Source organism: Parus major, chromosome 12 (assembly GCF_001522545.3).
Source record: "Parus major isolate Abel chromosome 12, Parus_major1.1, whole genome shotgun sequence".
Lineage (NCBI taxonomy): Eukaryota > Metazoa > Chordata > Aves > Passeriformes > Paridae > Parus > Parus major.
This window is the reverse complement of record NC_031781.1, coordinates 11,581,458-11,609,007: the sequence shown is the minus strand read 5'-3', so window position 1 is coordinate 11,609,007 and position 27,550 is coordinate 11,581,458. Positions and strand designations below refer to the sequence as shown.

Genomic DNA, 27,550 nt, shown 5'->3' with positions numbered 1-27,550 from the left:
CCCAGCGTTGCGGCGCTGGGGGCCCCGGAGCGGCCGCGAGCTGTGCTGCTGGTGGGGCCGCGACGGGTCCTGGCGCTTGGCGAGGCGGGCGGGCTGGCCACATTCGAGGTGGCTCAGGGGCGCTGGACGCCGGTGCTGCACCCCTCCGCCGGGGGGCCCCGCGCCGTACTGGCGGCCGCCCCGCTGGTCGGATGGGACGAGACGCTGTGTGCCGTGGCCGGCGGCGACGGGCGCCTTCTCCTTTTCGCCTTGAGCCGCCCCGGGGCCGCCGCAGAGCTGAGGTTGTTCGAGGGGCCCGTGCACGGGCTGAGCTGGGCCCCCCGTCCCGGAGTGCCCCCCAACACCGCTGCTGCCCTTCTGGCCTCCGGGCCCGACGGGGAGATGCTCTGGCTGGACGTCACCCACCGCCCAGGCCAGGCACCCTGGGTGCGGCTCATGGGTCGGTACCTGCTGCCCCCCTGCAAGCAGCGCTGGCACACTTGTGCTGCCTTTCTGCCCCAGGAAGGGCTCCTGGTCTGCGGGGACCGCCGGGGCTCCCTTCTCCTCTTCTCTTGCAACAGCTCCTCGGAGTGGGCTGCAGAAAGCACCAGCATTGTCAATGGTGGCAGTGACCCGGTTGTTGAGGACTCCAGCAATGAGTTGGAGCCCTCTTGCTTACTGCACAAAGAGGCTTTTCCTCTTGAGTCCCCACTGTCAGTGCTCTTTGGACTCCACGGGAAGACAGGAGTTACTTCAGTGACCATCCACGGGGGCTACATTTACAGCACTGGCCGGGATGGTGTCTACCGCCAGCTCCGCTTGCGAGACCATCAACTGGAGGTCCTGCAGAAGCACAGGCCTTGCAAAGGGCTGCAGTGGATTGAGGAGCTGCGCTTCACCTCACATGGGGACCTGCTTGTGCTGGGCTTTCATGCTGACAACTTCGTAGTGTGGAGTACCAGGATGGGCGAGAACATCCACTGCATCCCCTGTGGGGGTGGGCACCGCTCCTGGAGCTATTGCAGCAGCCCCTTGGCCGAAATGTTCGCCTTTATCAAGTCTGGGGATGTGATGCTGTACCACTGTGAGGCTGAGCCGTGCGAGCAGCAAGTGCTGCTGGCATCCCTGCATGGGCGGGAGATCACCTGCGTGCGGCGCCTGGGGGCTGTGGAGGTGCCCGGCCATGCCACCTTTAATGTGTTTGTCACTGGCAGTGAGGACACCACGGCCTGTGTCCTGGTGCTCAGTGAGAACTCGCGGGCAGCTGTGCCCCTTGCTCGCATCAGTGACCATATTTCCAGTGTAAGGACGTTGGCATTCGCCACAGGACCTGGAGATGAGGGTTTTGGTGATGAGGGCTTGTCTGCCCTGCTCTTCACTGCGGGTGGCCGTGCACAGATTGAGTGCTACCGGCTGCTGTGCACTGGAGACACAGCATCTAAGAGTGCTGTGGCCTGCCAGGTCATCCATGTGGCCTCCCACCGGCTGGACAAGCACTGGGAGCAGAAGAAGAACAGGCACAAGCTTATCAAGATGGACCCAGAGACGAGGTGATGCTCAGGGACTGCCAAAGGCAGGGTTAGTAGTGATCACAGTGTGGGAGGGTGTTGGGAACTGTATGGGCCTCCACTGGAATACCTGCTCTGTGCAGCTGCAGGTTCAGCTGAGGCAGACAGGGCCAGCGTGGCTTCATGTGCGATTCCTGTACAGTGTCCTGTGGGCCTCCAGGGGCATTTGGTGTTAGGGAAATGCTCAGGGCTGCTCTCCTGGGCCACCCTCCTCCATGGAGCCACAGAGGTGTTGGTGAGTGTTGTGTCTTTGCTGCAGGTACATGTCCCTGTCGGTTGTGCCTGGGACCAGCACCAAGCAGCTCCCAACACCCTGGAAGTTCCTGGCTGCTGCTTGCAGTGATGGATCAGTCCGGTGAGAAGCCATCACGGGGCCTGATGGAGAATGGAGCTGGTGATGGCAGCAGAGCAGGCTCCACACAGGACGTTGCTGCTGTGGATGTGGCCTGCTCTGAGCTGTGCATAAGACAGCACATGGTAGGAAAAGGGGCAGTGGTGCCAGAAGCTCCTACTTTCCCACAGCCAACTGCCCTCTGCTCCATTGCAGGCTCTTTGGGCTGCTGGAGGCTGCTCGGAAGTTGGTGCTGGTAGCAGAGTCATTTCACCACCAGCGCTGTGTGCTGAAGGTGGAGGCGTTCCTGCACACATGGGCAGGAGGGGAAAGGTGAGCCCCAAATGCTGGGCTGTAGCTGATGGGCTCTGGGGAGAAATGTCTGTCGTCACAGGCGTCACAAATGGCAGCTCAGCAGGAAGAGGGAAGGGAGAAGTTAATCCCTAGGGGCTGTTCTGCCACTTCCACGGATCTCAGTGGGACCCTCAGGGATGCAGCCAGAGAATCCCCTTACACCCCCCATTCTAGGAGGCACCTCCTGTGCAGCGCAGCCACTGATGGCAGCATTGCTTTTTGGGACATCACCGGCCCCATCACGGATGCAGTGGATGCCCTGCACCAAGCAGAGGGAGAGATGCAGCTCTTGGGTGAGTGCTGCTGTCTAGCAGCTCTTCTGCTCCCTCTAACCAAGGTGAGCATTGCTTTCCTGACCAAGCCTGTTTACCCAGCCCTGGATGCCCCACTGGTCACCGTCATGGCCCACAGCTGCGGCGTGAACAGCCTTCACATCCACGAGACGCCTGAGGGACGGTACCTGGTGGCCAGCGGCAGTGATGATGGCTCCATCCATGTCTGCCTGCTGGAGGTTGCCCTGGGCAGGGGTGAGGCTATAGCAGGGACCTGCCTGCAGGTCCTGGAGCGGGTGTCTAGGCCTTGTGCTCATGCTGCTCATGTGACGGGGATCCGGGTGCTGCGGCCAGATCTGCTGCTCTCTGCCTCAGTGGACCAGCGCCTGACACTGTGGAACCAGCGCCCAGGCGAGCTGGTGCCCCTCAGCACCACCTTCTTCCATGTGCCTGACCTAGCTGAGCTGGACTGCTGGGAGGTGGAGTCTGGGGGGGAGCTGTGGTACTACTGTGTGCTCTGTGGGCAAGGCCTGGAGATGCTGTGTGGCACAGTCTCCTCCAAACCTCCTCCACAAGAGGCTTCTCAGTAATGGGGCAGGTGTGTGACACATCCAGATCCCTGCCTGCATTTGGAGGGCATCTTGCACTTGGGCTCTGCCCATCACTGTGGCACATGCCACATTTGTGGTGCTCAGGGCCAGTGGTCTCTGAGAAGAAGGCAGGTATGATCCCTCCTGGACAAGCCTGGGGCTTCCCCATGCAGTAAAGAAGTGGGGTTGTGGATCCCCACTGCTCAAGAGCAGTTCTTCCTCTCCAAGGTATGAAGGACCCATGTCAGCTTTCCAGACTTGGTCTCAAAGAACCTTGCTTGGGAGGGCACTGAGGACATGGGCTGGCCCTGGGAGCTTGAGAGCAGCAGGAGGCCAGCAAGGGTCAGGCACTGGTGTGACACATGGTGGGCTGCAGCCTTGTGTGTCCTGGCACAGGGCCCTATGTGACAGTCTTGACCCTGCAGTGCTCAGGATGGTGCTGAAATGGACAGGGATGCTGATCCTCCACAGCAGCACCCTGTGGCATGAGTGGTGGCTGGGCTGACCACAAATGCCACCCATCTCAGGCCAAGTGGGCTGTTCCTACACAGCAGCAGGACCCAGGGCAGTCAGACTGAAGGAAAGACAGACAACCCTGAGGTCAGACACACAGAGTGTTTGTCCAGCAACAAGTGTATTGGACCCCAGTGCTGGGGCCTGGCTCAGAGCCCAGGAGGGGCCTGGAGCCTCAGGAGCTCCCTGCCAGCACGGAGCACCCTTCAATAAAGTTTTGAAGGAAGTGAAGTTGGTGTCTGTCTGGCTTTGTGGCATCTGGTCCCTAGTGCCACCTCCCCAGTACTCCCAGCACAGCTCCTGGGGTGCCCCAGGAGCCCTTTTCTGCTGGTGTGGATGTGGAGAGACATATCCATGTCCCACACTGGACACAGCTGCAGAGAGCACAGACCTAACTCCAAAGACCATGGGCTATGGGAAGGAAGGGGCCTGTGTGGGGCTGAATTTGGCCTTGCCTGCCACTGGGGCAGCCCCTTGCCCTGCCAGGAGAACGTGTCTCGTTCTCCCCCTACATGCAAAATGTAGGTGACTGTTACAGCACAGTACAGCTCTTCAGGGATGGCTCAGATCTGGCTGAGAGGAGGAAGGTGCAGGGTTGCCAATGCGCTGTGGAACACATCCCTGACTGCTCCCATCAGCTGGAGGCGGGCAAACATCTGGTCAAAGAGATGAGGGAACGGCTCCTGCAGGGAGAAAGGCAGCAGCTTGGGGCTGGCCCTGCATCCATTGGTGCCTGTGCACCCCTGGAGGATGGGACAAGGGGCCATCACACTCCTGGCACCATTCCCCACATGGCTTCCCCCCAACTGCAGTGCAGCCCCAAAAGGACTGCAGGGCCACAAAACTGCAGGCTGAGACACCTAACTCACCCCCAGGATGTGCACCCGGTTGTAATAAGAGCTGAAATCCATGCTAAGCTGGATCAGGAACTTGCACACCTGCAAGGCAGAGACATTCTCATGGCACAGTGAGTTCTGGCTGGTCTTGAACCTTCACCCACCCCAAGCACAGCAGGAATGCCACAGGGGCATTGCAGTCTATTCTATCAGCACTGGCCCTGTGTTGCTCACTGATGGGCAGCGCCTGCTGGCATGGTGCTTTGCCCTGGGTTGGGACTGCTGGAGCAGCATCCACAGATGCTATAGCACATGGTACTTACTGTTTCTGTGTTGGCAGTGATCCGGATCCCCTTGGAAGGTGGGGGCAGCTGTGCTGCCTGCTGCAGGACTTCCGGGAAGGGGAGGAGATAGTTGAAGAGCAGGAGCCATTCTCCCTGTAAAGGGATCATGTGTCTCAGTGTCAGATCCTCCTGGGCCCATAGCATCCATCACCAGAGCTGAGGGTGCAAAGATGCCCCCATTCCTCCTCTCAGCACCCACCTCTTCTCGGAGGCAGGAGAAATTCAGTTCAGATGCTGGTGGCAGAGGTGGGTATGTGCCTGGAAAGCAGGGAGACTGTTGTGCCCAAAGAAGCCCCAGTGGCTCCAGGTGTGGCTGTCAGAGGAGGGAGGTGGGGCTGGTGCTCACCCCGCTCCACAGCCTGCTGGAAGGTGTTGAAGAGTGTGGCCAATCGGGCACAGTTGTACATCACAAAGGCACCGCTCTTTGTTCCCTTTGTGGAGATGCTGCTGTTCTCCAGGTCCAGGGTGATCTGAGGGCAGGGAGAAGTCACAGTCCAGGCTGCTCAGCACAGATGCACTCCGCTGTTCCCACAACCTGCCAGCCCTGGCTCCGTGCAAGCTGCTGTCCTACCTGACTCCGGTGAGCAGTGCTCAGCATCTCAAACCTGATGGCAGCCACTGTCAGGGTATCAATCACCTCTGTCCAGGCCTTATCTGTGGAGAATGTAGGTGCTATCACGAACAGCTCGCTCCATTCCCATATACTGATACCCCCAGCACCCAGGCAGGACACCCCTGCCAGGACCAGGTAGTAGTTGTGGACCACTACACCACTGGCCCTGGCTCCCATTGGAAGGAGTTGCTCTGTGCCAGTGCCCTGGATGTTTAGATGCCTTCCCAAAGCAAGGGCAGCACCTGGCTTGATCCTGGAGGGGAGAAGGAGCAGCCTGCAGGGGTGCAGCCACCCCTGGCTGTGGACTAACAGGAGCAATGAAGATGGGATGGAGCAGCATCTATGCATGGAGCCCCAGAGCAAACTCTCACCTTGTGCAAGCTCCCCATACTTTATCACAGAGGCTTCATGCATCTGGTGCTTTCGGAGCCTGGGAGAAACAGAGGGACAGAACCACCCACTGTGGGCTGAGCTGGCCCACAGGGAGCCTTAGAAGAGAGAAAACAGCAGGTGCCTTGCACACCAACTTACTGGAAGTACTGGTCTGCCCCAATGGGCGATGAGGGGTTGGTCACCTTCACTGGCCCACAGACAAGGTGTTTCTGAAAGACAGAGAGGCTGAGGCTGGGAACTGAGTGAAATGCAGCCCTGTTCTAAACCTAGTCATGACCCAAGGGTGAATGTTGGGGCCCACACTGAGGAGGTTAAGAGGTTGCTCTTGCTCACCTGCAAAGCTGTGTGAGCTCCTGGATCCAAAATCCTCCAGAGCACATCCAGCTGCTGCTGCTGGAATTCCTCCTCACAGTTCACCACATGCACAATGCTGCAACAACTGCTCTGGCCTTTGGCCTGCAGTAGAGCACAACAGGAAGCTCAATCCTATTGCCTGGCAGAAGGGAAGGTCACTTGGGAAGTGGGAGGCAGGCAGTGCCGTGGGGTCACTCACTGGACACTGCAGCACAGCTTCCTGCAGCTCAGCCAAGGACTGCAGTGTCCCCTCTGTCACTGAAAGAAGGAGGAACACCAGTGAGCCACGGGGTTCTCCACGCCCCCACCATCGGCTCTGCCTCAGGCTCAAACCTGACTGAAGGGGAACAAGAGGGGAAAGCCATTTGTGTACATCCCCCCGCCTTATTTTTGTTAAGACACAACTGAAAGTAAACAGGCCTATTTGCACCCATTCTACCCCCACTGCCACACCAGAGCTGTTGTACATGTGAGGCTCACCAAGCAGCACATCTAGATTGGGGTCGTAACCCAACAAGCCCTGCTGCTCCACGAAGCTCTTCAGGTGCACCTTACAGATGACACCCTCGGCTGTGCCCGGCCCCCGATCACAGGCTGAGGCACAGGGGCACCGGCCCAGCGCTGCCTTCAAGGCTGAGACAGCGTCAGTGAGGGATAAGCTACCAGAGGCGGAGGGCCAGCAGATGCGGAGCTGTCGCAGGACGTCCCAGCTCCTCTCCTCGCTGAGGGCAGGGACCAGGCGGACACCGACCCTGCGAGAGAGAGTAAGGCAGGCACTGGGAGCAGCAGGCCCTGTGGCGAGGGGCCGAGAGCAGGTCGGGACGGTGGCACTCACCCCTGGGCGCGCAGCAGCTGGGCCAGGTGATCGGCCAGCAGGACGGAGCGGAGGTGGCGGGGCCGCAGGGCAGCGGAGCTGCGCAGGGCCGGGCAGTGCAGCACCACGCAACCCGTCCGCGGCCCCGCGGCGGGGGGGGCCGGGCCGGGCAGAGGCCCCAGCAGGCGCTGGAAGGCCTCAGGGCGCCGCACCTGCACCGCCAGCCCCGCCGGCGTCTGCCGGCAAACCCGCAGCGGCAGCACTGCTGGGCCCCGCAGCGACGGCACCGCCGACACGGCCTCGGGGGGCACCTGCGGGCGGAGGGTGAGGAGAGGTCCGGACTGCACGTACAAAGGACAACTCCACTCCCGTCCCAATCAAACACTTCCCGCAAATCTCCGCTCCAGACCGAGGCCTGCCCACGCCGCCGCGGCCTACCTGCCCGCCGGGAAAGGAGGCGTTCAGCGCGGCCCGCGGCGCCAGGAAATCCCTGTGGCGCAGGTTACGGGCACCGCTCTCCTTCACCCAGAGAGCGGCGGGTCGCCCCAGGACCTCGTTCAGAGCCCGCAGTGTCGCCGCCACCTCCGGGCGGCCCTCGCCCATCTCCATGGGAGCTCAGCCGCCGCTTCCGCCGCCGCCACTGGAAGTGACGTCCCGCCTCGCCCTCCCGACAGTCGCCATGTTGCGCGCAGAGCTCCCGGGCGGCCATATTGGTGGCGGGCGGGTAGGCCGGGCAGGGCGGCCATCTTGGGGGGACGGGCGCGGATACACCATGGTGGGTGTGGCGGACAGCGGGCGCCGCCATGATGGGTGTGTTAGGTCAGGACCATAGGGCTGCAACCAGGCACTCCGAATGGCTCGAGAAGGTCTCAGTTCTACTCAGCCTCACCCCAGCAGGGCCATGGTGTCATCCTGAGGTGCGTAGGAGTGGTGTCCCCTCTTCTCCAACACTGGGGAGCCCAGATTTAAAAATCTCAGGAAGCAGGAGCCAGAGGCCATGCTGGGGTCAGTGCGGTTTGGGCAGAAATGGGCTGCCCGGGGCAGGGAGTACAGCACAGCTGTGGGCATGGCACACCCCAGAGCACAGCCTACCTGGTCCCTGGGTTGTTGGGGACAAGGGTCCCTGGGAGGTCCAGCAGCCTGAACTGTGGTGGGAAGGGAGGTTTGGATGGGCGGCAGTGTGTGAGGCAGACCACAGCTGTGGGTATGGTGTCACTGACAGACGCTGGCTGGCCAGTCCAGCCTGTCCTCCACAAGCCCCAGGGCTTGGCTGGGCTGTGACATAATGGCTGAGGAACACCAGCAGCAACCGTGTGCTCCTGGTATGGGCTCTGCAGGGCACAGCGATGAGCAGCTGTGGGTGTGATGCTCTCCAGGCCTGCCCCAGAGGGCTGCTCTCCTCTCCAGCACAAGAGCAGTGTCCTGCTTATCAGCCCCAGGAAGAAGGAAGTGGAAATGATTAGATCACGTCATCGTGGTCGTGATTACATCTGCAGAGCTGAGCTGCTCCACAGCAATGGTTTAAGCACAGATGGGCTCACGGTGCTGGCCAATTCCCAGACAAGTGTGCCAGTGGCTGCTGAACTGGGTACAGGGCAAGGACCCAGCACACCCCCAGCCCCGTGGTACCAAACCTGATTGGTAGGGAGCAGGAAGCACCCAACCCCACCATAGCAGGGAGCTAGGGACCTCCCTCTGTACTGTGCCCTTCCTGCCCACCCCGTAGAGGCGAGGGAGGGGGGTGGCGGGGGGAGGAGGGAGCTCTGCCCGCAGGGCCCAAACCGGTTCCTCCAGGGCTTGTGTGCCTGGGGGAAAAGGGAGGGGGGAGCAGGGCGAGGGCAGATCCTGCAGCACGGGGTCTTTCAGGAACGCAACTACACGTTTTGGGGCTCCTCAGGCAGCCCTGGAGCCCCAAGGCTGCAGCCCACAGTCAGTGATAATCTGCAGCCCCAGGGCACGAGTGAGAACATGTCCCCCAGCCGTGACATGGTGGAGTGCTCCCTGCACCAACCACAGCCAAGAGGTGATCTGAGAATCGCTGCTCACACCAGACCAACTGCTGACTGTCTGCAGTGCAGGAGCTGCCCAGGACCCCTGCCCGGCCGGGGGGGCTTGCTGGACCTTGCCACTCAAGGTGGGTCCAGGCTGGATCCTCCACATCCCCAGAGCGTCCCCGCAGGCCGCCCACGTGGGCCCTGGCCGCGCAGCGGCTTGGGGAGGGCTCTCGGAGGCGCCGAAAGAGCTTTGGAAAGACACGACATCCCCGATGGCTCTCTGGCTGCCCGCTCAGCGGGAGTGATCGTGTCATTCCAAAGCTATCTCTCTCCAGGGGTTGGATCCTGCCCACCCCGGCAGGCACTGGGGTGCTGGGGCGGCCAGGGAGAGCCGGCATGAGCAGGAAGTTTGGCAGTATCACACAGCCTGCACCACCGTGGTGCACGGGACCACATCCACCCTGTGGCCCAGCAGCCATGCTCCCCATACTCTCCCAGGAAGCCAGCTGCTATTTTTAGCTGTTGGGGGTACAAGAAACAGAAGAGCCCCCAGCCTGGTTCAGGGGCTGAGTCAACACGCTGAGCCCATCCTGCCACCACCCTTCTTCCAGTGGGGCCCTAGGTGCTGCCCTAGCCCCAGGACGGCTGGAGTGGGACACGCGGCTCTTGCCCAGCACAGGGCGGTGGGCAGGGGCGGGGGCGTGTGGGGCGAGGCGGTGGCGGGAGCGCGGGTAACGAAACCCCAGGGCAGCTGGGCACAGCGGGGACAGCTGCTTTTGGGATTCCGTTGCCCGCGGTGGCGCCGCGGAGGGATGGGCACAGGCACCACGGCCATGTCACCCCGACCCTGTGGGCCAAGAGGGGAGAGGGCGACTTACCGGCGGGGACAGGGCGGAGGAGATGCGTGGGAGCCACTGCCGGACCGTTGTGATCGGGGGTGCCGGCAGAGATCGGGGTTGTGCTGCCGGCTCCCCCCGCGCCGCGGGCCGGGTGCCAAGGGGAGGGCGGCACGGCCGAGCCAAAAGGAAACGGCTCCGAACAAAGCCCCGGTGGGGCTGGAGCAACTGGTGCCAACCCATCAGCCCCCGACGGGGCCCGGAAACACGAGCCGGCCCCGAGGGAGGGCACCTGCCCCGGCACCTGCGCCCAGAGACCGCACAACCCGGTCCGGCCCCACCGCTACCAGCGCCTCCAGCCCCCGGCCCCGCCGAGGAGCCCTCGGCACCGCCACGGGGGGAATTCAAACCGCGTGGGGAACCCCACCGGCCCCATGCGGAGCTCTCGCGGTGTCGCTCGCGGATCCCTGGGACCCCGCGCTGGCCAAGGCTGCAGGCTGTGGGAATTCCTGATCTCTCCGGCACGGCACGGTGGAGGGAAATGCTCCGCCGCTACTGCCGGGGAACTTCCCGGTAGTCCCCGCACTGTCAGGCTACGGCTGGCCCTGGGTGGGTGACACAGGTGGAGGACGTGCGTCCCCTGTCTCAGGGCACCTCTGAGCCCGCAGTGCCACCGGTCTCACCGAGCGCGGCAGAGGGGGGAGGGTGCAACGGGAGGTCCTGGCGGCGGCTCGGGGTTTCAGCCGCGACTGGCAACAGCTGCCCGTAGTGGGGCACACGGGGAACCGGGGCGCCGTGCCGAGCCTAGGGCAGCCCAGGGACTCCGGCGGGGCCGGGCCAGGAGCGCAGCCGAGACCCGGGCCCGCTCCCTCCCGCCCGGGGAGCCTCCCGCTCCCCTCTCACCTCCGGCCCCGCAGCCTTCGGCACAGCAGCCCGGGCCGGTCCGCATCCCCTCCCGGCGGCGGGGTCGGGGAGGCTTCCAGCGGGACACCCCGCTCCCGCCGTGCCACTCCCGCCCCGCCGCCGGCCGCTTTCGGTTTCGCTCCGGCGCCCACCTGGGCTCTGCAGGTCGGGGCGCGCCCGGACCCGAGGGCAGAGGGTGCGTGAGTGTCGCTGCCCTCCCGCCCCTCAGGACCCGCAGGTGGGGGCACCCCGAAGGCTGCCCGGGAGCCCCGGTCCGACCCCGCTCCCCCGGTGGCGCTGTCCCGACCCCGTCCGCCGGGGGGCGGTAGCGGCGGGGGCGGGGCCGCTCGGCGGTTCCGGCGGTGTCGCGGCCATGGCGGCGGTGGCGGCGCTGCGGCGGCTCGTGCCGGCGGTGGGGCGGGCCGCGGGCAGGTACCGGCACCGACAACCGGCACCGCGGTTGCCCTGTGACCGGGGAAGGTGCCTGTAGGATGCCGTAGGATCTCCGGGGCCTGTCCGTGGGTCCCACGTGTCCCAGCTGCTCACTCTCCCCGCAGAGCGCCGTGCCGGGGTCACCGACTCACGCCGGCGGATGATGAGATGTACCAGCGGACGCGGGTGATGGTGCTGGAGCCGGAGTCCCCCAACATCATGTTCATCGAGAGCTACAGCACTCGCGGCTTCACCATCAGCGGAGACGTGGTGGTGGGGCCCTGCGCCGTGCTGCCCCGCAGCATCCTCCAGTGGAACGTGAGTGCCCGGCGGCGTGGCGGGGGTTGCCGTTTCCCACCGCGCACCGGGGACAGCCCCCTTCAACGCCCGCCGTGTCCCCGCAGGTTGGCTCCCACCGGGACATCTCGTACGAGAGTCTGTCGCTGTTCCGGCTGCTGGAGCCCCAGATAGGTACGCGGCGCAGGAGGGGCTCGGGCTGCCCTCCCTTGGGGCTCCTGTCGGGGTGGCTGTGCGGGAGCCCTCGGTCCATGCAGGGAGGGCAGGTCTGGGCCGAGGCAGCTCGAATGCTGCCCTGCCCACCTTTGTCGTTCCCTGGTTGCAGAGATCCTGGTGCTGGGCACAGGGGACAGGGTTGAGCGGCTCCACCCCGCCACGCTGAAGCAGATGCGGGAGTGCGGGATTGCTGTGGAGGTGCAGGACACGGTAAGGAGGGATGAGCACAGGCAGCACCCCATTGAAAGGGAGGGAAGGGGTCACGTACCTCGTGGGGAAGAACCGACTCCTTTCTGAGGGACAGTTTCTCTCACCCCCTTTTCTATTCACAGGCAAATGCATGTGCAACCTTCAACTTCCTAATGAATGAAAGGCGCTTGGTGGCTGCTGGGCTCATCCCCCCGCGAGGCACCAACGGGATGTAGGCACTGCGTGCCTTGCCCATGGGCTGAGCAGTTCTTCCCCTGCCTGCCTGAAGCCCCCGAGGGTCACTGCTCTCAACTGAGAAACGCTGCATAGTGAACTGTGGAGCTGCCGGCTGGGCAATGGCTCTGCAAACAGGAGGGCTGTGAAATACACGGGCCTAGCTCTTCCCTGCAGTCCCTGGCTTCTTGGCCTTCCTGCCCAATGTGGGCTGGGGACCGTGGGGCACAGTACAAGGCCTTGCTGGCAGCACTGCTCCCACAGCCCTGCCAAGATCATGCCCCACACCTTGGCAGCAAGAAGTCTCACCTGAGGGAGGGTGAAGGCTGGTGGGGTGAGCTCTACACCCCCAGGCACATCTGGGGCTCTACAAGGAAAATATATGTAAATAGGAAGTACAAGAATTTGTGTGGTTAATGCACAGCAGACTGAGGCTGTAACAATTTCATAGGGCATGTGCTCACCTTGGGCACTGGGCAGCATGTGCGGTGCTGGGATGCCATGTTCCAGCCCAACAACTAGTATGTCCCAGCTGGTGTTGGCCTGGCTTGTGCTCTCCTGTGGGGCTTTGTACTACCCCAGCACCAATGTCCCTTGGGCAGTGTGGGTCCAAGGGTGCTGTGCCCACTCTGATTGAAGGCTCAGCTCCAGCAGGAGACATGGAAAGGGTCCCTGTCCTGTACCCCACTGTTTGGTTCATGCTTGGGGATGTCACCCCTGGGGAAGAGAGTACATGTAACTAATGGAAGGCTCATGGCCTGAACTCTGCCACCTTGGCAGGCAAAGGCAGGGGGTGCAGGTGCAAGGTTAGGGTGGCTTTGCTTAGCAACTGTCCTAATGAGTGTGACACCAGCTCTGTGGCACTGTAGTCAAGGCTCTGGTTTTAGTGTATAAATCAAATCTGACATCCCCAAACCACTGACACTCTTCAGCAGCAGTGACATGTGGGATATGTACAATTGATAGAGGTGTGAAATATTTCTTGGCTCCTGGCATTGCAAGCACACGTAAACCTGCCAAGCCAGGGAAGTTTGCACTGCTCAGGCCTGCAGAAATACAGACCAGCTCCTTTATAAACTTGTGCCCCTCCCAGTGCATTATTGCTCACCTTCCAGCAAAAAATTGGTCTGTTGGAGCCCAGGCAGGTAATCCACAGTGAACAGCCCAGGGGGGTGCAGCCACTGGGCCTGCACGTGTGGCAGCTCTAAGAGGTTTAGGGGAAGAAAGCAGGAACAGGGGTGGCCTGCAGCATCCTGGCTGCTGCCACAGCTGGGCTGGGCAACTCCCAGCAGCAGATAATGGCCTTGTAAAATGGTTTGATTTCTTGACTAGCTGCCCAGCCCTTGTTTTCTGCTCTCAGGAAGGATTTTTAAAGAAGCCATGCTGTGTTACCCACTCAGCCCTGTCTCAGGGCTCTCCCCTCCCTGTTGCCCTTCACATGCACGGAGTCAGCTGCCTCTGACAGTGTGGGAAGCAAGGGACAGAGCCAAGGAAGGAGAGCAAGTAAAGAAGGAAAAGGAGCTCCAGGCTGACACCAACTGCACATCTTTTCATTTTTTTATTGTAAAACATGGCCAACATGTGCAAGGCTCCAGCCCAGGGTCACGGCTCCTGGGTGGAAGGTGGGCCCCATGGGTGGTCAGAAAGCAGCCAAGGGACAGCAGGAGCTCCAGGCAGCCCAGAATAATGGCACTTCTGCAGCAAGAGCAGCTCCCATGCGTAGCAGCACAGGGCTGAGTGGCACAAGGACAGACAGACGGATCTCTTTCAGAAGAGGCGCTTCTCATACCTGCCAGGGAAGCAGAACCAGGGTGCCCCTTTACTGACCCACCTCACTCAGGGCAGGGACAAAGGTGCAGTATGGAATGGATTCTGCCAGCCCAGAGAGGGGACCAGCCTCAGCCCCCTGCCACGGCTTGTGCCAGGGCAAGCCAATGAATGGCACACCAAGCCAAGGGCATGGCAGCTGAGGTACAGGGTGGCTATTCCTGACCCCCAACACCAACCCCAAGGTGACAAGGATCCTTCCAGAAGCACTTACGAGTGAAGGCCATGCACCCCTCCTTCAACCTGGGCAGACGTTGTCCTCTTCTCAAATTTCAACTCTCCCGAGTACATCATGGCTCTGAGGGGGAAGGACACTTGTCACAAGTCAGGCAGAGTCCAGGGAAGACAGTGCTCTGGCACATGCTCAGCTGGGATGATGGTCACTGGTTCCTCCAGCTGTGGCCAGAATGGTCTTTGCTGTGCTCCCAGGAACCAGGCTGGGTAATGTAACCCCAACATTTTGAGCCCAGCCAGCTGAATATACCACAAGAGACCATGCTCCTGCATCCCTGGGGCTGGCAGACATTATGTAGTGCCCACTGGAAATGAGGAAGGAGAGCTACAAACTATCCAGAACACACCACAGCTCCAGTACAGCTGCCCAGAGACTCCAGACAGCAGCACCATGACCTAACCAGAGTACAGGCATGGGGAAGCACTCACCGGACTTGCGTCAGGCTCTTGGCACCAATATCCTGGCAGGAATGCTGGATCCCAGCAATTAGGTATGGAATGAATTTATGGATAGAGCCCTTGTCTTGCACTGCACCGGAGACCCCCTGGGCCACTTTAATTTTGTCTGTCTCACTGCATGGAAGCACAAATCAAGGGTATTTGTGAAGCAGAGAATCCCCAAAAGCTTGATCTGCTGCCCCAAAGCACCGTCTCTGACCTGAAATACCGATTCTGGCTGCCCAAGTTCTTGTCCATGGCATCTAGGGAGCCCATGCCGCGGTATTTCTTCAGCCTGATGCCATCCGAGAAGAAGTACTCGCCTGGGGCCTCCGTGGTGGCAGCCAGGAGGGAGCCCATCATCACTGGCACAAGATACCACCAGGAACAGCACGTCAGCAGCAGTGGCAGTGGATGCAAAATCCCTTAGGGCTCCTGGGCTCAGCACTGGCTGCAGTCCCCATGCCCCCAGCCACCTGCAGGTAAATGCCCTCACGCCCAGTGTGATGCCATATGGATACACCTCCTTGGAGATTCCCTACAGTGGTGCTCACCTGTGGAGGCACCAAGTGCCAGGGCCTTGGCGATGTGCCCAACCGTCTGGATCCCTCCATCGGCGATAACGGGGACGCCGAACCTCCTGGCGTACTCGGACACCTTGTACACCGCCGTGGCCTGGGGACGGCCGCACGCCAGCACTGCGGGACAGAGCACACACAGGCTCAGCTCCATGCAGCCCCACACCAATGTCCCAGCAGGCTTTTTCAGGCTTCCAGCACACACATGCTCCAGCACTCAGAACGCACAAATCCCTGGATACTCCTTCCCTAGGCTGAATTGCAAGAGAAGCAGATGCCTGGGAGATGCCTGCTGAGACGTCCTCACAGCCCCTGGCTCCAAAAAGCTGTGAGTGACCTTGGGACTGGGGTCATTTGATCAGATGCCTGGGATCAGACGAGACTTGTGGCTCAATCCTGGTGCACGGCAGATTTGAGGAGCTTAGGAAGGAAATAAAGCAAACTCCAAAAGCCCCTCTCCAAAGCATCCCTGGCATGTAAGCAATGTCCCACTGCTGGCTCTCTCCTGGAGCTGCCAGACCCCTTGTCCATACACATCTGTGATGATGCGCCTCTTGAATGGAAAGGCAGTTGGCTGTGAGAGAGCTCGTATGATTGTATATGGTATAGATATAAATATATCTATACATACAGGTCTGCATACACACACAAACACACATGCAGCAGTGGAAAAGGAAACAGGCAGAATGGTCTGATAATAATTTATGTTCCTGCCCTGCAACATAGCAAGGATTCCGTCAAGTTTAGCAGCCCCATGAGGAGAGAATTATTAGCTTTGGATTTACTTGTTCTTCCCAGTCAGTAGCAGTTAAGGAAAACCAGAAGAGGGCATGTTTTGTAACGTGTTTGTCAGCCACAGGCATGCAAGAACACTGAGATAAGCTTCTCTCAGGGAGATGTCCCTTCCCCACCATCATCTGGAAGCCTTTTCTCCAGTCATGGTTAGCCCCATAAACTGGGTAAGATTAAGGCCATACAGTATTAGTACTTTGGTGAACTCCAGGTGTGGTTCAGCCTGCATGGCAGCAGTGATGGCAGCATGTCCCTGGCAGAGGCCTGCAGGGCCAGGAGGCTACAGTTTCTGTACTCCCAGCACTCAGCAGCAGCTGATGAGGGAAGGCAGCCAGACTCCAGACTGAGACAGAACTAAATTTAATCAGACCCCAGTGTTCAGCTTGGGCTCAGCCAGCCAGGGAGAGGCTGCCAGATTTATCATCAATGCCCTTAAAGAGATGGTCTTGCATAGTTCTGCACTGCTGAAGGCCACAGTGCAGCTGCAAAACGCTGCTGTGGAAGAGCTCTGTGGATAGAAACACCAATTTATGAAGGGTTTTAAGTCCAAGGTCTATGGGATTGTGCCATAGACAGTGCAGGGCCTGCAGAAACCTCTCAAGCACAACAACAGAGATCAGCCCTTTTAAGGCACAGCTTGGCTCAGGGCCCCTGGGAGCATCGTGCCTCTCCAACTGTCCCAGTGCCCAGTGCCACAGCCCCGGAGCGCAGGCTTCCCAAGCAGGGTTCTGAGCACATACACACATCACACGGTCAGGGGAGGGTTTGTCCTTTTGTGTATTTGCAAAGGTTGGCCCTACAAAATCATCTGCTAGAGAAAACCTTCCAGGATCTGCAAGAGTAAGCCTTTCCCTTTGAGGTGTGTGAGAAAATAGAAGAAAGGACAAAGCCCAAGGCTTGCCTTGCAGGGGCTGCTTGGTCAGAGCGTCAGAGCAGAGAACACTGCACCCTGTGCTGGGTAGGCAAAAGCCCCTTCTCTCCACAGAACTTGGTGGGGAAAAAACAGAATGCAGCTGCCAAGGTGGCCATGTGTAGTGAAGTCCCTTTGTAACTCAGGGGAGCCAGCTCCATGGGAAGCTTGGCCAGTTCACAACTTCCCCAGAACTGGGGCTACATTTTGAGCACAATGGAGAACTGCTCAGGGATTGCCTCCCTGATCAGCAGAATCAGGATGAATCTGCAGATCAGTGCTGGATCAGCAGAAGCATGCCTGGCTAGGGATCCAAAAGGTGTAGTCAGGTTCCTAACTGGATTCTGGAGTGGAGAGAGGACCGGCCTGAGCTCCCTCAGCTTGGACAGTTCAGATTCTGCTTTACAAAATCAGGAAAGTTTCTCAAGAGTTCATTTCAGATTCAAAACCAGTATCCAAAGCCACAAAACCCCAAGTGCATCTACAGCTAAATTATTCTCAAACAAGCAGAAGGGCCATGTGCAGCCAAATCAGGGTCCTGCTTCAAGACACATAATTAGGGTTGGGAACAGGGCAAGTGACTTACTATAGGTGCCCGTGACAGTAGAAGGGCATTTGGGGCTGTGGGACTTTAGGTCTGGAGGGATCTTTGGAGCAGCTAAACAAAAACAAACACACACATTTTAGAGACAGAAGAACAGCAGCAGAACAAAGGACCCCAGAAGTGACCTGCTACTGGGCAGAGCATAGAGTGTGGGACAGAGCTGACTTTGCAGATCCTTCCCAGCCTGAGCCAAGCCAGAGTCCAGATCCAAGGCAGCCAGGCCCGGCTGTGCACAGCGCATGCTCACCCTACCCCAGCAGCCACCCAGAGAGGTGACCCCTATCCCAAAAAGCCAGAGCTCTTGCCCTTAACAGGGCCATAATCCTGGGGAGCTGCAGGCAAGAAGTCTGCAACCACATCTCCTGTGAAGCACCACATCCTACCTCTGCTCTGCTCCTTCGCCAAGACCAGCACCCAACCCCATCTCCCGGGGCAGCTGGAGGAACCCCTGGGACATTCACACTCTGCAGATCAGAGCATGCCTTTGCCTCAGAGCCTGGATAGGACATGTGTGTGCTGGCTCTGCTCTGGCTATGGAAGTGTCAGCCCAAGGACACTAGCCCCCCCCCTTAGAAAGTTGACCTGAGACAGACTGCCCTGACTGGGAAGCCCCTGCAGCCAGGCAAAGCAGGAACACAGCACAGGGCCAGGGCTGCTCACAGACTCCATGCTGGAAAGGGCAGAGCTAATGCAGCTCCTACAGCCAGCAGCTGCTCACTTTCTGCCTCCTGTGGCACAGACCAAGGACCAAAGCAGTAAGGGGCTGTGCTTGTGGATTGCAGCAACTTGCTGGATCACCTCTCTGCACCCCACCTGAGGTTCAGCATGCAAAGACTGAGTCTGTCCTCAAGACAGACTTTCTTCAGGACCTGGGGAATGCCCCTCTTGCCTTTTAACTAAGGGTGACACAGCCTCTGCCCCACACAAGCTCTGTCTATCTGCAGAGACAAAAGCAAGAAATCCCATTTTGGCCTCGAAATTGCAAAGGCATTGAGCCCAGATCAATACTCAAGCATCATGCACACTGCTGCCAGAGGGAGAGGAAGCACGGACAGCCCAGTGCATTCCACTCATTAGCACTGGGAATCCAGTAAGCTCCTCTCTCTGAAGAGCTGCCTGCCAGCCCCCAGCTCCATCCCACACCGAGCCAACAGCTCCCCTCAGGCAAAGCCACCATCTGCCACACTGGCTCTACTCAGTCTCGGTCAGTACTGGGAAATGCCTTTGCTGCTGCTGCCACCCCAAAGGTTGGAAGTCCTGGATAAAGTGGGTGAAAGTCTTGCTGCTGGACACTGCCCTCACAATGGGAGAATTCCATCCCAGCCATGCTGCTTTTCAGCAGGGAACTTCTATTAAACACATGTCTTCAGCCTATTTAGGAGGCTGATCTCTCTCACCTTCCTGTGTGATGCAGATGGAGCCACTGCCCATCCCGACCCTCAGGGCATCAACCCCGGCATCAATGAGGTTCTTGGCCTGAGCCGCAGTCACCACTGTGGGGAGCAGAAATCGATTTGAAAACAGACAAGCACTTTTGCAAACAACACTTCTCTGCCCTGGAGGTTCCCTCACAGCTGCCAACATCCCCCACCCAGGGCAACAGCTGGTGCCAGAGCCAGGCCTATCTGGGAGGAGCAGTGAGTTTCTGCCCCAGCTGTCCCAGTGGGTGAGGTGACACTGTCCCTTTAGGCTATTCTGCAACACACTTCCACCCAAAGGCTGAGGCAGCAGAAGTCACGGCATGGTCCAAAGCACTCTGGGCCACATGAGGTAGGGAGGGCAGAGTACAGGGTAACAGAAGCATCAGGTAAAGACCACTGGACTCTGCCGTCAAAAGGCAGGGAAAATTGCCATTAGATTTCCACATCAAGCAATATTAATTAATATGCAAAATTGTAAACTGGTGTGTAAAATAAGCTAATGCGCAATGCGCTACAGAGGACTGACTGCAATACACTGTGATGCAGAACAAAGGTTTCTAAGTATCTGCAGCAGTAAGGTACTGCCCTGTGTCTACAGTGGTCTTGCTCCATTCCACAAGTCAGAAGAAACCATTTTAAGTTCATAAAAGTTTACCAAAATGACCATTTCATTCACATCCCTGCAGCTCCCTATATGTCTAAGAAACAAATTTAATTTAAAGACAAGAGGAGTCTTCAACACATGCCTACCATTTCCTCCAATAACTTGTAGGCTGGGATATTTCTCCTTAATGTATTTTATCATGTTGATCTGGAAGATGGAATTCCCCTGAGAGGAATCCTGCAACAGAAAGAAAATCAATTTCAACCAGAACTTCTGCAGATTACAAATGCAGCTTCAAAAAAGCTTCATATTTTCACTCTGCTTGCTGGGGTCCCTGCTAAGGTGGATAACGGGCAAAATTACTCTCCACATTGGGCAGAGAACCCCAGGAGAAGCTGCTGTCAGGACAGGAATGTACCTTCCCTGTACATGGCTGTTTATTGTAAAGACTTCAGTAATATCCTTCATTTTTAATCCTGTAGCTTCTACAGAAGGCAACAAGCAGAACATCTGGCTGTGGATAAGAACCATCTGTCTCTATCAGCAGGACACTGTCAGCCCTGTCTCAAACTACAGGTGATATGGAGAATGTTCCTTGTGAAACCCAGAAGGGCTGGTGGGGGAATGCATCTCCCCCCTGTGCAGCTCAAATACCAGATGTCAAGCACTGAGCACTCAGTCCCTGCCAATCTCTGTGACGCAGTGAAATCATGTCTGTTAAACATTTCCCACTGCTCAGCCATGCCCTCAGAGCACAGCGAACTCACAGGATCACAATCGATGAGAAAACCATGTGCAAATACAGGCAGTGACAACTGTGCCTAAAAGTTTACAGGCCAGAAAGGGAGACCAGCAGAGCAGTTCTGGGCTCACTGATCACTCCTGAACATCACTAAGAGAGTAGCACAGTAACAAACACCAAAGGGATAAAGCCAATATCCAAACTTAGTCAGGAATATTAGAGAAGCTAGTGGCAGAGTGCAAGAGGTATTTGTAGAAGATTCTGTATTAACTGATGTTTCTCCTTTATTCTTCTTCTTTTTCAGGGCTTCAATGCACCCTACAAACTCCCTCCAGGTCACTTAAGTCTCCAGGCAAGAGTAATCCCTCCAATCTGAGGATTCTAACCTGAACAAGACTGAGAAGTCAACAAACTGCCATATTCTAACATAGAAAGGCCTGTGACAAAGACAGTGAGTGCCTCACTGTCAGAGATGTTCATCCAGTCCAGGGACTCACCCCACAGTGTCCCAGGCTAACACAATGCCCATGGCTCCCCATGGGTGCTCACCAGCACGACAGCATCCACGCCAGCCTGCACCAGCAGGTCCAGCCGGTACTTGTCATCCTCGTGGGTCCCGATAGCAGCACCACAGAGCAGCTGCTTCTTGGAGTCCTTAGAAGCCAGAGGGTAGTCCCTGTTCTTCTTGAGATCAGTGCGGGCAATGATAGCCACCAGCTCGTCATCTTCATTAACAATTGGCAGCTTGCCTGGAAACAGAAAGAACATTACTGCAGATTTCTGCAGGAGACAGACATTAGCTCAGAGCAGTGCAGTAGACCAGGAGCAGTGTCAGAAACTGCTACAAGATGGAGACTCAGAGGTGTGTTACCAAATCTTGCTTGGCCATGGATGCTAGCAGCCCTGGCTCGAGAAACAAAGAAAGGAGTTTTTTGTAGGACTGGAGAAGGACTCAGTATTTTTATATCAACCGTAGAAAACGCGTGCATTTTTTAAATAATTAGATGCACAACATCCTATTAGAAGTCAAATTACGAAACCCTAAGAGAGCTGAACTGAGTGCTGAAATGTGAAAGCCAAGACAGAAAATCAAAGACATGTGGCTGGTCAGCCAAACACTGGGCTACCAAGAATCCTTCAACTCCAAACAGATGTGAAATGAAGGCGTGTGAACTCTGTAACCTGGCAGAGGGCTCTGGGCACTCTCTTCACTGTTGTCTCCCATGTTTCACCCACACAGGGACTGTGTGCCCATATTTTCACCCACTGCTGCCCCAGCCCAGCGCTTCCATGGCTTTCCCCCACGCCACAGACAGTCACAGGTACCTTTTTTACTCCTTTGCAGAATTTCATTTGCTTCTTTCAACATTACACCAGCTGGGGCCACAACAAGATCCTCCCGTTTTGTCATAATCTAGTGGGTGGAAGAAGATAAGAAGTCACAAGAACTCCTTCACACTGATCTGAAAATATCAAACCCCCCTGCCCACGTGAAATGCTCCACAGTGGCTGTGCGGGAGTGCTCCACAAAAGAGCCCACAGCACAGCAACACGCCTCCAGAAACACACAGGAAAAGCCTCCAGTGTGCTGTCCCCATGTGGGCACTGGCATCAGGCCCCAAGCCCATTAGTACACTGAAAACAGGAGATGGCAGAAGGCCTCAAGACAAGTGAAAGCACCTGTAAACAAAGTACAACTCTCAGATGACCCTAATTTGGGATATCACCTTAACATCTCTCCCTTTCAATGGAGCATATGCAAATAAGGGCTGGAGACCCTTTCAGAGTCTTATGCTGTTCTGGCATAAATGGCGTCCTCAATCTCATTTTCAGGCAGCATCTCCAGTGCACAGGCCCTGGAAGGGCTCTGCCCAGAATAACCTATTGCTGGTTACTGGTAAGGTCAGTGGGACAAAGGAGTTGCATCAATCCAAATATGCTCACCCACACTCACTCTGACAAACAAGCGCCAAAACACGGTGGAAAGCAAAGGGCAGTGCTGGACAGTGAGGAACAGGGGAACATCTGACCTGGTATGGTAGCCTTCACCACAACAGTGGCTGCCCACTGGGAGAGCAGCTCAAAGAGATCATGAAATCTCCATCCTTGGAGATTTAGACACAAACCCACAACACCTCCTCCAGCTCAAAGTGCCTCAAGTAGGTGGCTTGACAAGAGACCTCCAAGTCCCTTTCCAACCACAGCGTTCTATGATCATCAAGTCCCCATGAAAGGTTATTTGAGAAGGCTGGACAAAGCTAAAAGAGAACACTCTTTAACCCCTCAGGAAGGTAGATCAGTTGCACACAAAGAATGAACATTTTAGTTATTTATACCAGAAGAAGAGATATTTTGTGTCGGAAAGAGGCTGACCATGCCTACATCTACCCAAAATGCTGTCTGTGACTGAACCTACATCTCAGGAGAAACCTGAGGCATCAGAGACATATCACAGAATCACTAGGTTGGAAGAGACCTTCAAGATCGAGTCCAACCCACGCCCTAACACCTCAACTAGACCATGGCACTGAGTGCCACATCCAGTCTTTTTTTAAACACATTGAGGGATGGTGACCCCACCACCTCCCCAGGCAAACCATTCCAGTACTTTATCACTGTAAAGTTATTTTCCTAATGTCCAACCTGTATTTCCCTTGGCACAGCTTAAGGATGTGTCCTCTCTTTCTGTCAGTTGCTGTCTGGAGAAAGACACCAACCCCACTTTCAGGAAGTTGTAGAGAGTGATGAGGTCACCCTGAGTCTCCTTTTCTCCAGGCTAAACAACCCCAGCTCCCTCAGCCGTTCCTCACAGGGTTTGTGTTCCCAGCCCCTCACCAGCCTCGTTGTGTCCTCTGGATGTGCTCAATCATCTCAATGTCCTTCCCAAACTGAGGGGCCAGAACTGGACACAAAACTCCAGGTGTGGCCTCACCAGTGCTGAGTACAGGGGGAAGAACCTCCCAGCTCCTGCTGGCCACACTGTTCCTGATCCAGGCCAGGATGCCGCTGGCCTTCTTGGCCACCAGGGCACACTGCTGGCTCATGTTCAGCCGGCTATGGACCTGTACTGCCAGGTCCCTTTCTGGGCACTGTCCAGCCACACCATCCCCAGTCTGTAGCATTGCAGGGGGTTACTGTGGCCAAAATGCAGGACTTGGCACTTGGACTTACTAAATGTCATCCTATTGGACTCTGCCCATTCATCCAACCATTCCAAGTCTCTCTGCAGAGCCCTGCTACCTTCCAACAGATTGACACATGCTCCCAGCTTAATGTCGTCTGCAAATTTACTAATGAAAGACTCAATACCCTCATCCATGTCATCAATAAAAATATTGAACAGAACAGGCCCCAGCACAGACCCTGAGAGACACCACTGGTCACTGGCCCCCAGCTGGATGCAGAACCATTCACCATCACTCTCTGGGCCTGGTCTCCAGCCAGTTCTTAACCCAGCAGAGAGTGCTCCTGTCCAAGCCTAGGCTGCAGCTTTTCCAGGGAATGCTGTGGGAGACAGTGTCAAAGGCCTTGCTGAAGTCCAAATAGACAACATCCACAGCCTTTCCTGCATCCACCAGGTGGGTCACCTGGTCATAAAAGGAGACCAGGTTGGTCAGACACAACCTACCCCTCCTAAACTGATGCTGGCTGGGTCTGGCCCATCCTTGAAGTGCTGTGTGATGACACCAAATATAATCTGCTCCATTACCTTACCAGATACTGGCCTATAACTCTACCAGGATCCTCCTTCCCATCCTTTTTGTGAATGGGCATACTGGCCAGCTTCCACTCATCTGGAACCTCACCAGTGACCCAAGACTGTTGGTAAATGATGGAAAGCAGCTTTGGAAGCTCATCTGCCAACTCCCTCATCACCCTGGGATGGATCCCATCTGGTCCCACAGATTTATGAACATCCAAGCAGCTCAGCAGTTCTCTGCCTGCCTCCTCGTGGATATCAGGGGGATCATTCTGCTCCCTGACACCATCTACCAACCCAGGAGGACAGCTGTCCTGAGGACAAGCTGTCTTCCCAATAAAGACTGAGGCAAAGAAGGTATTGAGGACTTCCATTCTCCCTATCTGCAGTTACTAAGCTTCCTCCTGCATCCAGTAAAGAACGAAGGTTGGTCTTACCCTTCCTTTTACCATTAATATAACTGTAAAAATGTTTTTTATTATCCTTTACAAAAGTTGCCAAATTAAGTTTGAACTAAGCTTTGGCCTCTCTAATTTTTTCCTACATGCCCTAGCAACCCCCTTAGATTAGAAAACCCCTTTGGATGCTCCTCCTAGTTTCACCAAATATGGAGAACTCTGTAATTTCATGATCACTGTGCCTCAAGTGCCCTCCAACCACCACATCTCCCACCAGTCCATCTCTATTTGCAAACAACAGGTCTAACATAGTCCCTCCCCTGGTGGGCTCACTCACCAGCTGCGACAAAGAGTTGTCCACACACTCTTAAAAACTTCCTGGACTGCCTCTTTTCTGCCCTATCAAGTTCCCAGCAGATGTCTGGAAGGTTAAAGTCACCTACAAGGATAAGGGCTGGTGACACATCCTAAGCCTGTGGGATTCCTGCACTTCCCATGCTACGGAAGACCTGAGCGCTTAAGTGGATGGCAACAAATGGCTCAGTAAAAGAACTGCTGGACTGCAAGTGGAGACAAGATTGAAGAGACCATTCGTTCCCCTGGCCTTGACTGGTAAAAGGGACAAGCACCAGATACTGTCAGCAGGAAGTTTTCTGCTCTGCATGCTGAATGACCCACAGTAAGTATGAGGGAAGATTCTTATCTGGCTCCTCTGAATGGGCAGCATTCCTTCAAAGGGCCATGGACACTTTTACAACCTACTTCTAGTTTAAGGCTCTTGTATCAGGTATTTATAGCTGATTTCAAACCAAACAGGGATCAGCATGTGACACCAGGTTTGGTCAGCAAGAGCTAAAAATATTTGTGAGCCAAGAGCAAAGCGTGGCCAAGAGGCACTGGTGGTGTAACCTGACAGCACGGCAGATCTCCAGTTACACAGCTTGTGTAACCAGAGTCACAGAACGTTCTCCTGCATGAGGGGAGTCTGACAGTAAAGCATTATGAAGGCCAAACTGCCAGACTGCAAGTTCAGGAGGTTATTTGAAAGAGCAAGTAACCCAAATGAGGCATACAGGGAAAGGCAGCCCAGAAAAGGAAGCTCAGCACTTGGAGGGTTTGTTGGGCAGAGCACAGCTGCTACCAAGCTGGCCAGTGCCAGCATGTGGGACTACAGCAGCAGCCACAAATACCAGCAATTAATTAGTGAAGCAGGGGAAGAGTCTCCACAGCACTGAAAGATAACTCCCATGAATCACACAAACTGCACTGAAGGAGTCGCTCAGAGAGTGCAAATGAGCACAACACTCTCGCCTGGAAATACACTCAAATACAGATCTGCAGAGCTAAGCTGGAGCTACACCCCCCCACTGGCAGAACACCTTCACAGCCACACACTCCCCCTTGTCCTTCTCACAAGCCACACACCTTCCTAACATAGTGTTCACACCTATCAGGTGTGAGCACTTCTCACCTCACCGAGGGGCAGGTCATGCTCTGACTCTTTCAGGAAATCAATATCTCTGGACGAGATGATCCCAACCAGCTTGCCCCCCATCTTCCCATTGTCCGTGATGGGAATCCCACAAAATCCATGACGAGCTTTTGCTTCAAACACATCTCGCACTCGATCATTTGGGCTCAGCACCACGGGGTCTGTGATGAATCCTTGCTCGTATTTCTGAAAGGAAGCAGATCCAGCAACCAGACTGAGTGGCACTGCCAAGCCAGACAGGAGCGAGGCACATGCCTGCAGGCTACTGCAGCCACTCACACGGGTCTGCAACCACCCAGCCTAGCCACATTCTCACCAACAGGACAACTCTCAAACGAGCAACAGGGCTAACACAAATAATGTTAAAATCCAAGAGTCTCCAGGCTAACCTCCTAGTTGAAATGACAAGGAATATTCCCACACCAGGAGGATTCAAGTCCCAGGCTGACCACAGACAGTGCCTGGCACACAACAAGAGGGCTGTGCCTGGCAGCACTACAGCTCTGAAACACCAAGATCGGGCACACGTCAGCAATCTCCTCACACAGCTCATTCAGCGAGGCCAGACCCGCTGCCCACCTCCACGGAGGACCCTATGCCAGCACGGTTTGGCGCTGCCGTTCCAGCCACTTACCTTCACCTTCCGCACTTCGTTGGCCTGGAACTCCGGGGTGCAGTTGTGGTGGATGAACCCAATTCCTCCGGTCAGCTGGGGACACAAAGGCGGCTGTGAGTCACTGCAGACACTGCCCGGTGCTGCACCAGCGGGGTGCAGCAGCGGGCTCGGCACCGATGGAGCTCCCGGGCCCGGCCTCGCCCAGAGGGGCTGCGGGGACCCCAGGGCAGCCACGCGGCCGCCTCAGGCAGCGTTTCCTGCCCCGCCAGCCCGGTGGCCGCACTCACCGCCATGGCGATGGCCATACCGGCCTCGGTGACTGTGTCCATGGGCGAGGAGACCAGCGGGGTCTTCAGGGTGATTCTCTTGGTCAGCGCCGAGGTCAGGTCCTGGCGGGGAGGCGGGTGAGCGGCGGCACCGGCGCCACCGCCGGCCCGGCCCCCAGCCCGCTCCCCCGCCCCGGCCACTCACCACCTGGTCCGCCGTGAAGTCGATGTATCCCGGGAGGATGAGGAAATCGCTACGGGGTAACGAGAGGAGACGCGTCAGCGACCGCCGCGGCCCCGCGTCCCGGTCCCCCCGCCCCGTGCCGGCCGCACTCACTTGTAGGTGAGCCCATCGCCGCAGCTGAAGAGCTGCTGCGCCGTCAGCCCGTCGTCGGGCACGTAGCCGGTGCCGCCGCTGATCAGATAGTCCGCCATGGCCCCGCCGCGTGCCCGCGCCGCCACACCGCGCGCACGCGCGCCCCGACGGCCGCCGGGAGGGACCCGCTGTGCCCGCCCCGCGACGGCGTGGACAGAGCGACTCCGGCAGGGACCGGCGCCGACAGCGCCCCCTGGCGCCATGGAGGGCCTCAGAGGGAGCACAGCCCCGTCCCCCGCCCTGAGTTGTGCCGGGCGGGCGCGGGGACACACCGGGCCCGGCTGTCGCTCTCAGCACTTCCTGAACAGCTTCTCAGCACCGAGCCCGGACGTGTTCAGCCTGGTGACATCGTGTCATCGCGGCTGCTTTCTGCTCAGGCCTAGCCGCCGGGCTCGTGTACCGGCAGGAGGCAAACAACAAGAGAGAGCTGAACTCCAGTAGGGCCCTGTGTGCCAGTCTCTGGCTTGGTTGGCACCAGCTTGTGACACCA

At 57.4% G+C, this 27,550-nt stretch overlaps 4 protein-coding genes across 9 annotated transcripts in view; 2 read left to right on the top strand and 2 right to left on the bottom strand.

The window, feature by feature from the left end:
- WDR6 (WD repeat domain 6) overlaps positions 1–3,838 on the top strand; it is a 4,756-nt gene extending 918 nt beyond the window's left edge. Inside the window, exons 2-6 of the mRNA XM_015640499.1 lie at positions 6–1,529; positions 1,807–1,902; positions 2,095–2,211; positions 2,407–2,525; positions 2,607–3,838. Coding sequence (XP_015495985.1) covers positions 6–1,529; positions 1,807–1,902; positions 2,095–2,211; positions 2,407–2,525; positions 2,607–3,094 — 2,344 coding nt within the window. The 3' untranslated portion in view covers positions 3,095–3,838. The remainder of the gene's footprint in view (positions 1–5; positions 1,530–1,806; positions 1,903–2,094; positions 2,212–2,406; positions 2,526–2,606) is intronic.
- On the bottom strand, positions 3,710–7,669 carry DALRD3 (DALR anticodon binding domain containing 3). The gene is made up of 13 exons (XM_015640740.3): positions 7,400–7,669; positions 6,983–7,272; positions 6,628–6,899; positions 6,347–6,405; positions 6,127–6,249; positions 5,932–6,002; positions 5,772–5,830; positions 5,359–5,441; positions 5,134–5,257; positions 4,987–5,045; positions 4,767–4,880; positions 4,477–4,545; positions 3,710–4,290 (listed from the first exon to the last, which is right to left on the bottom strand). Exons 1-13 carry the CDS (start codon positions 7,568–7,570, stop codon positions 4,171–4,173), a joined length of 1,614 nt encoding a protein of 537 aa, XP_015496226.1. The 5' UTR covers positions 7,571–7,669; the 3' UTR covers positions 3,710–4,170.
- A 96-nt stretch (positions 7,670–7,765) lies between these two features.
- On the top strand, positions 7,766–12,483 carry NDUFAF3 (NADH:ubiquinone oxidoreductase complex assembly factor 3). 3 transcript variants are annotated; one of them, XM_015640746.3, is made up of 5 exons: positions 7,766–7,878; positions 11,252–11,444; positions 11,531–11,597; positions 11,749–11,849; positions 11,972–12,483. In XM_015640746.3, the coding sequence occupies exons 2-5, from the start codon at positions 11,295–11,297 to the stop codon at positions 12,062–12,064; spliced, it is 411 nt and encodes a 136-aa protein (XP_015496232.1). In that variant the 5' UTR covers positions 7,766–7,878; positions 11,252–11,294; the 3' UTR covers positions 12,065–12,483. The 3 variants fall into 3 exon arrangements, with proteins under 3 accessions (XP_015496232.1, XP_015496230.1, XP_015496231.1); XM_015640744.3 differs by lacking the exon at positions 7,766–7,878 and adding an exon at positions 11,078–11,126; XM_015640745.3 differs by lacking the exon at positions 7,766–7,878 and adding an exon at positions 11,112–11,174.
- A 1,108-nt stretch (positions 12,484–13,591) lies between these two features.
- On the bottom strand, positions 13,592–27,216 carry IMPDH2 (inosine monophosphate dehydrogenase 2). 4 transcript variants are annotated; one of them, XM_015640741.1, is made up of 15 exons: positions 27,022–27,216; positions 26,890–26,938; positions 26,706–26,807; positions 26,437–26,511; positions 25,782–25,988; positions 21,539–21,626; positions 20,762–20,961; positions 19,617–19,707; positions 18,843–18,938; positions 17,428–17,499; positions 15,116–15,259; positions 14,782–14,926; positions 14,553–14,696; positions 14,104–14,187; positions 13,592–13,851 (listed from the first exon to the last, which is right to left on the bottom strand). In XM_015640741.1, the coding sequence occupies exons 1-15, from the start codon at positions 27,117–27,119 to the stop codon at positions 13,830–13,832; spliced, it is 1,617 nt and encodes a 538-aa protein (XP_015496227.1). In that variant the 5' UTR covers positions 27,120–27,216; the 3' UTR covers positions 13,592–13,829. The 4 variants fall into 4 exon arrangements, with proteins under 4 accessions (XP_015496227.1, XP_015496228.1, XP_033373279.1 ...); XM_015640742.1 differs by lacking the exon at positions 17,428–17,499; XM_033517388.1 differs by lacking the exons at positions 13,592–13,851; positions 14,104–14,187 and adding an exon at positions 14,194–14,428.
- Between the last annotated feature and the right edge of the window lie 334 nt (positions 27,217–27,550).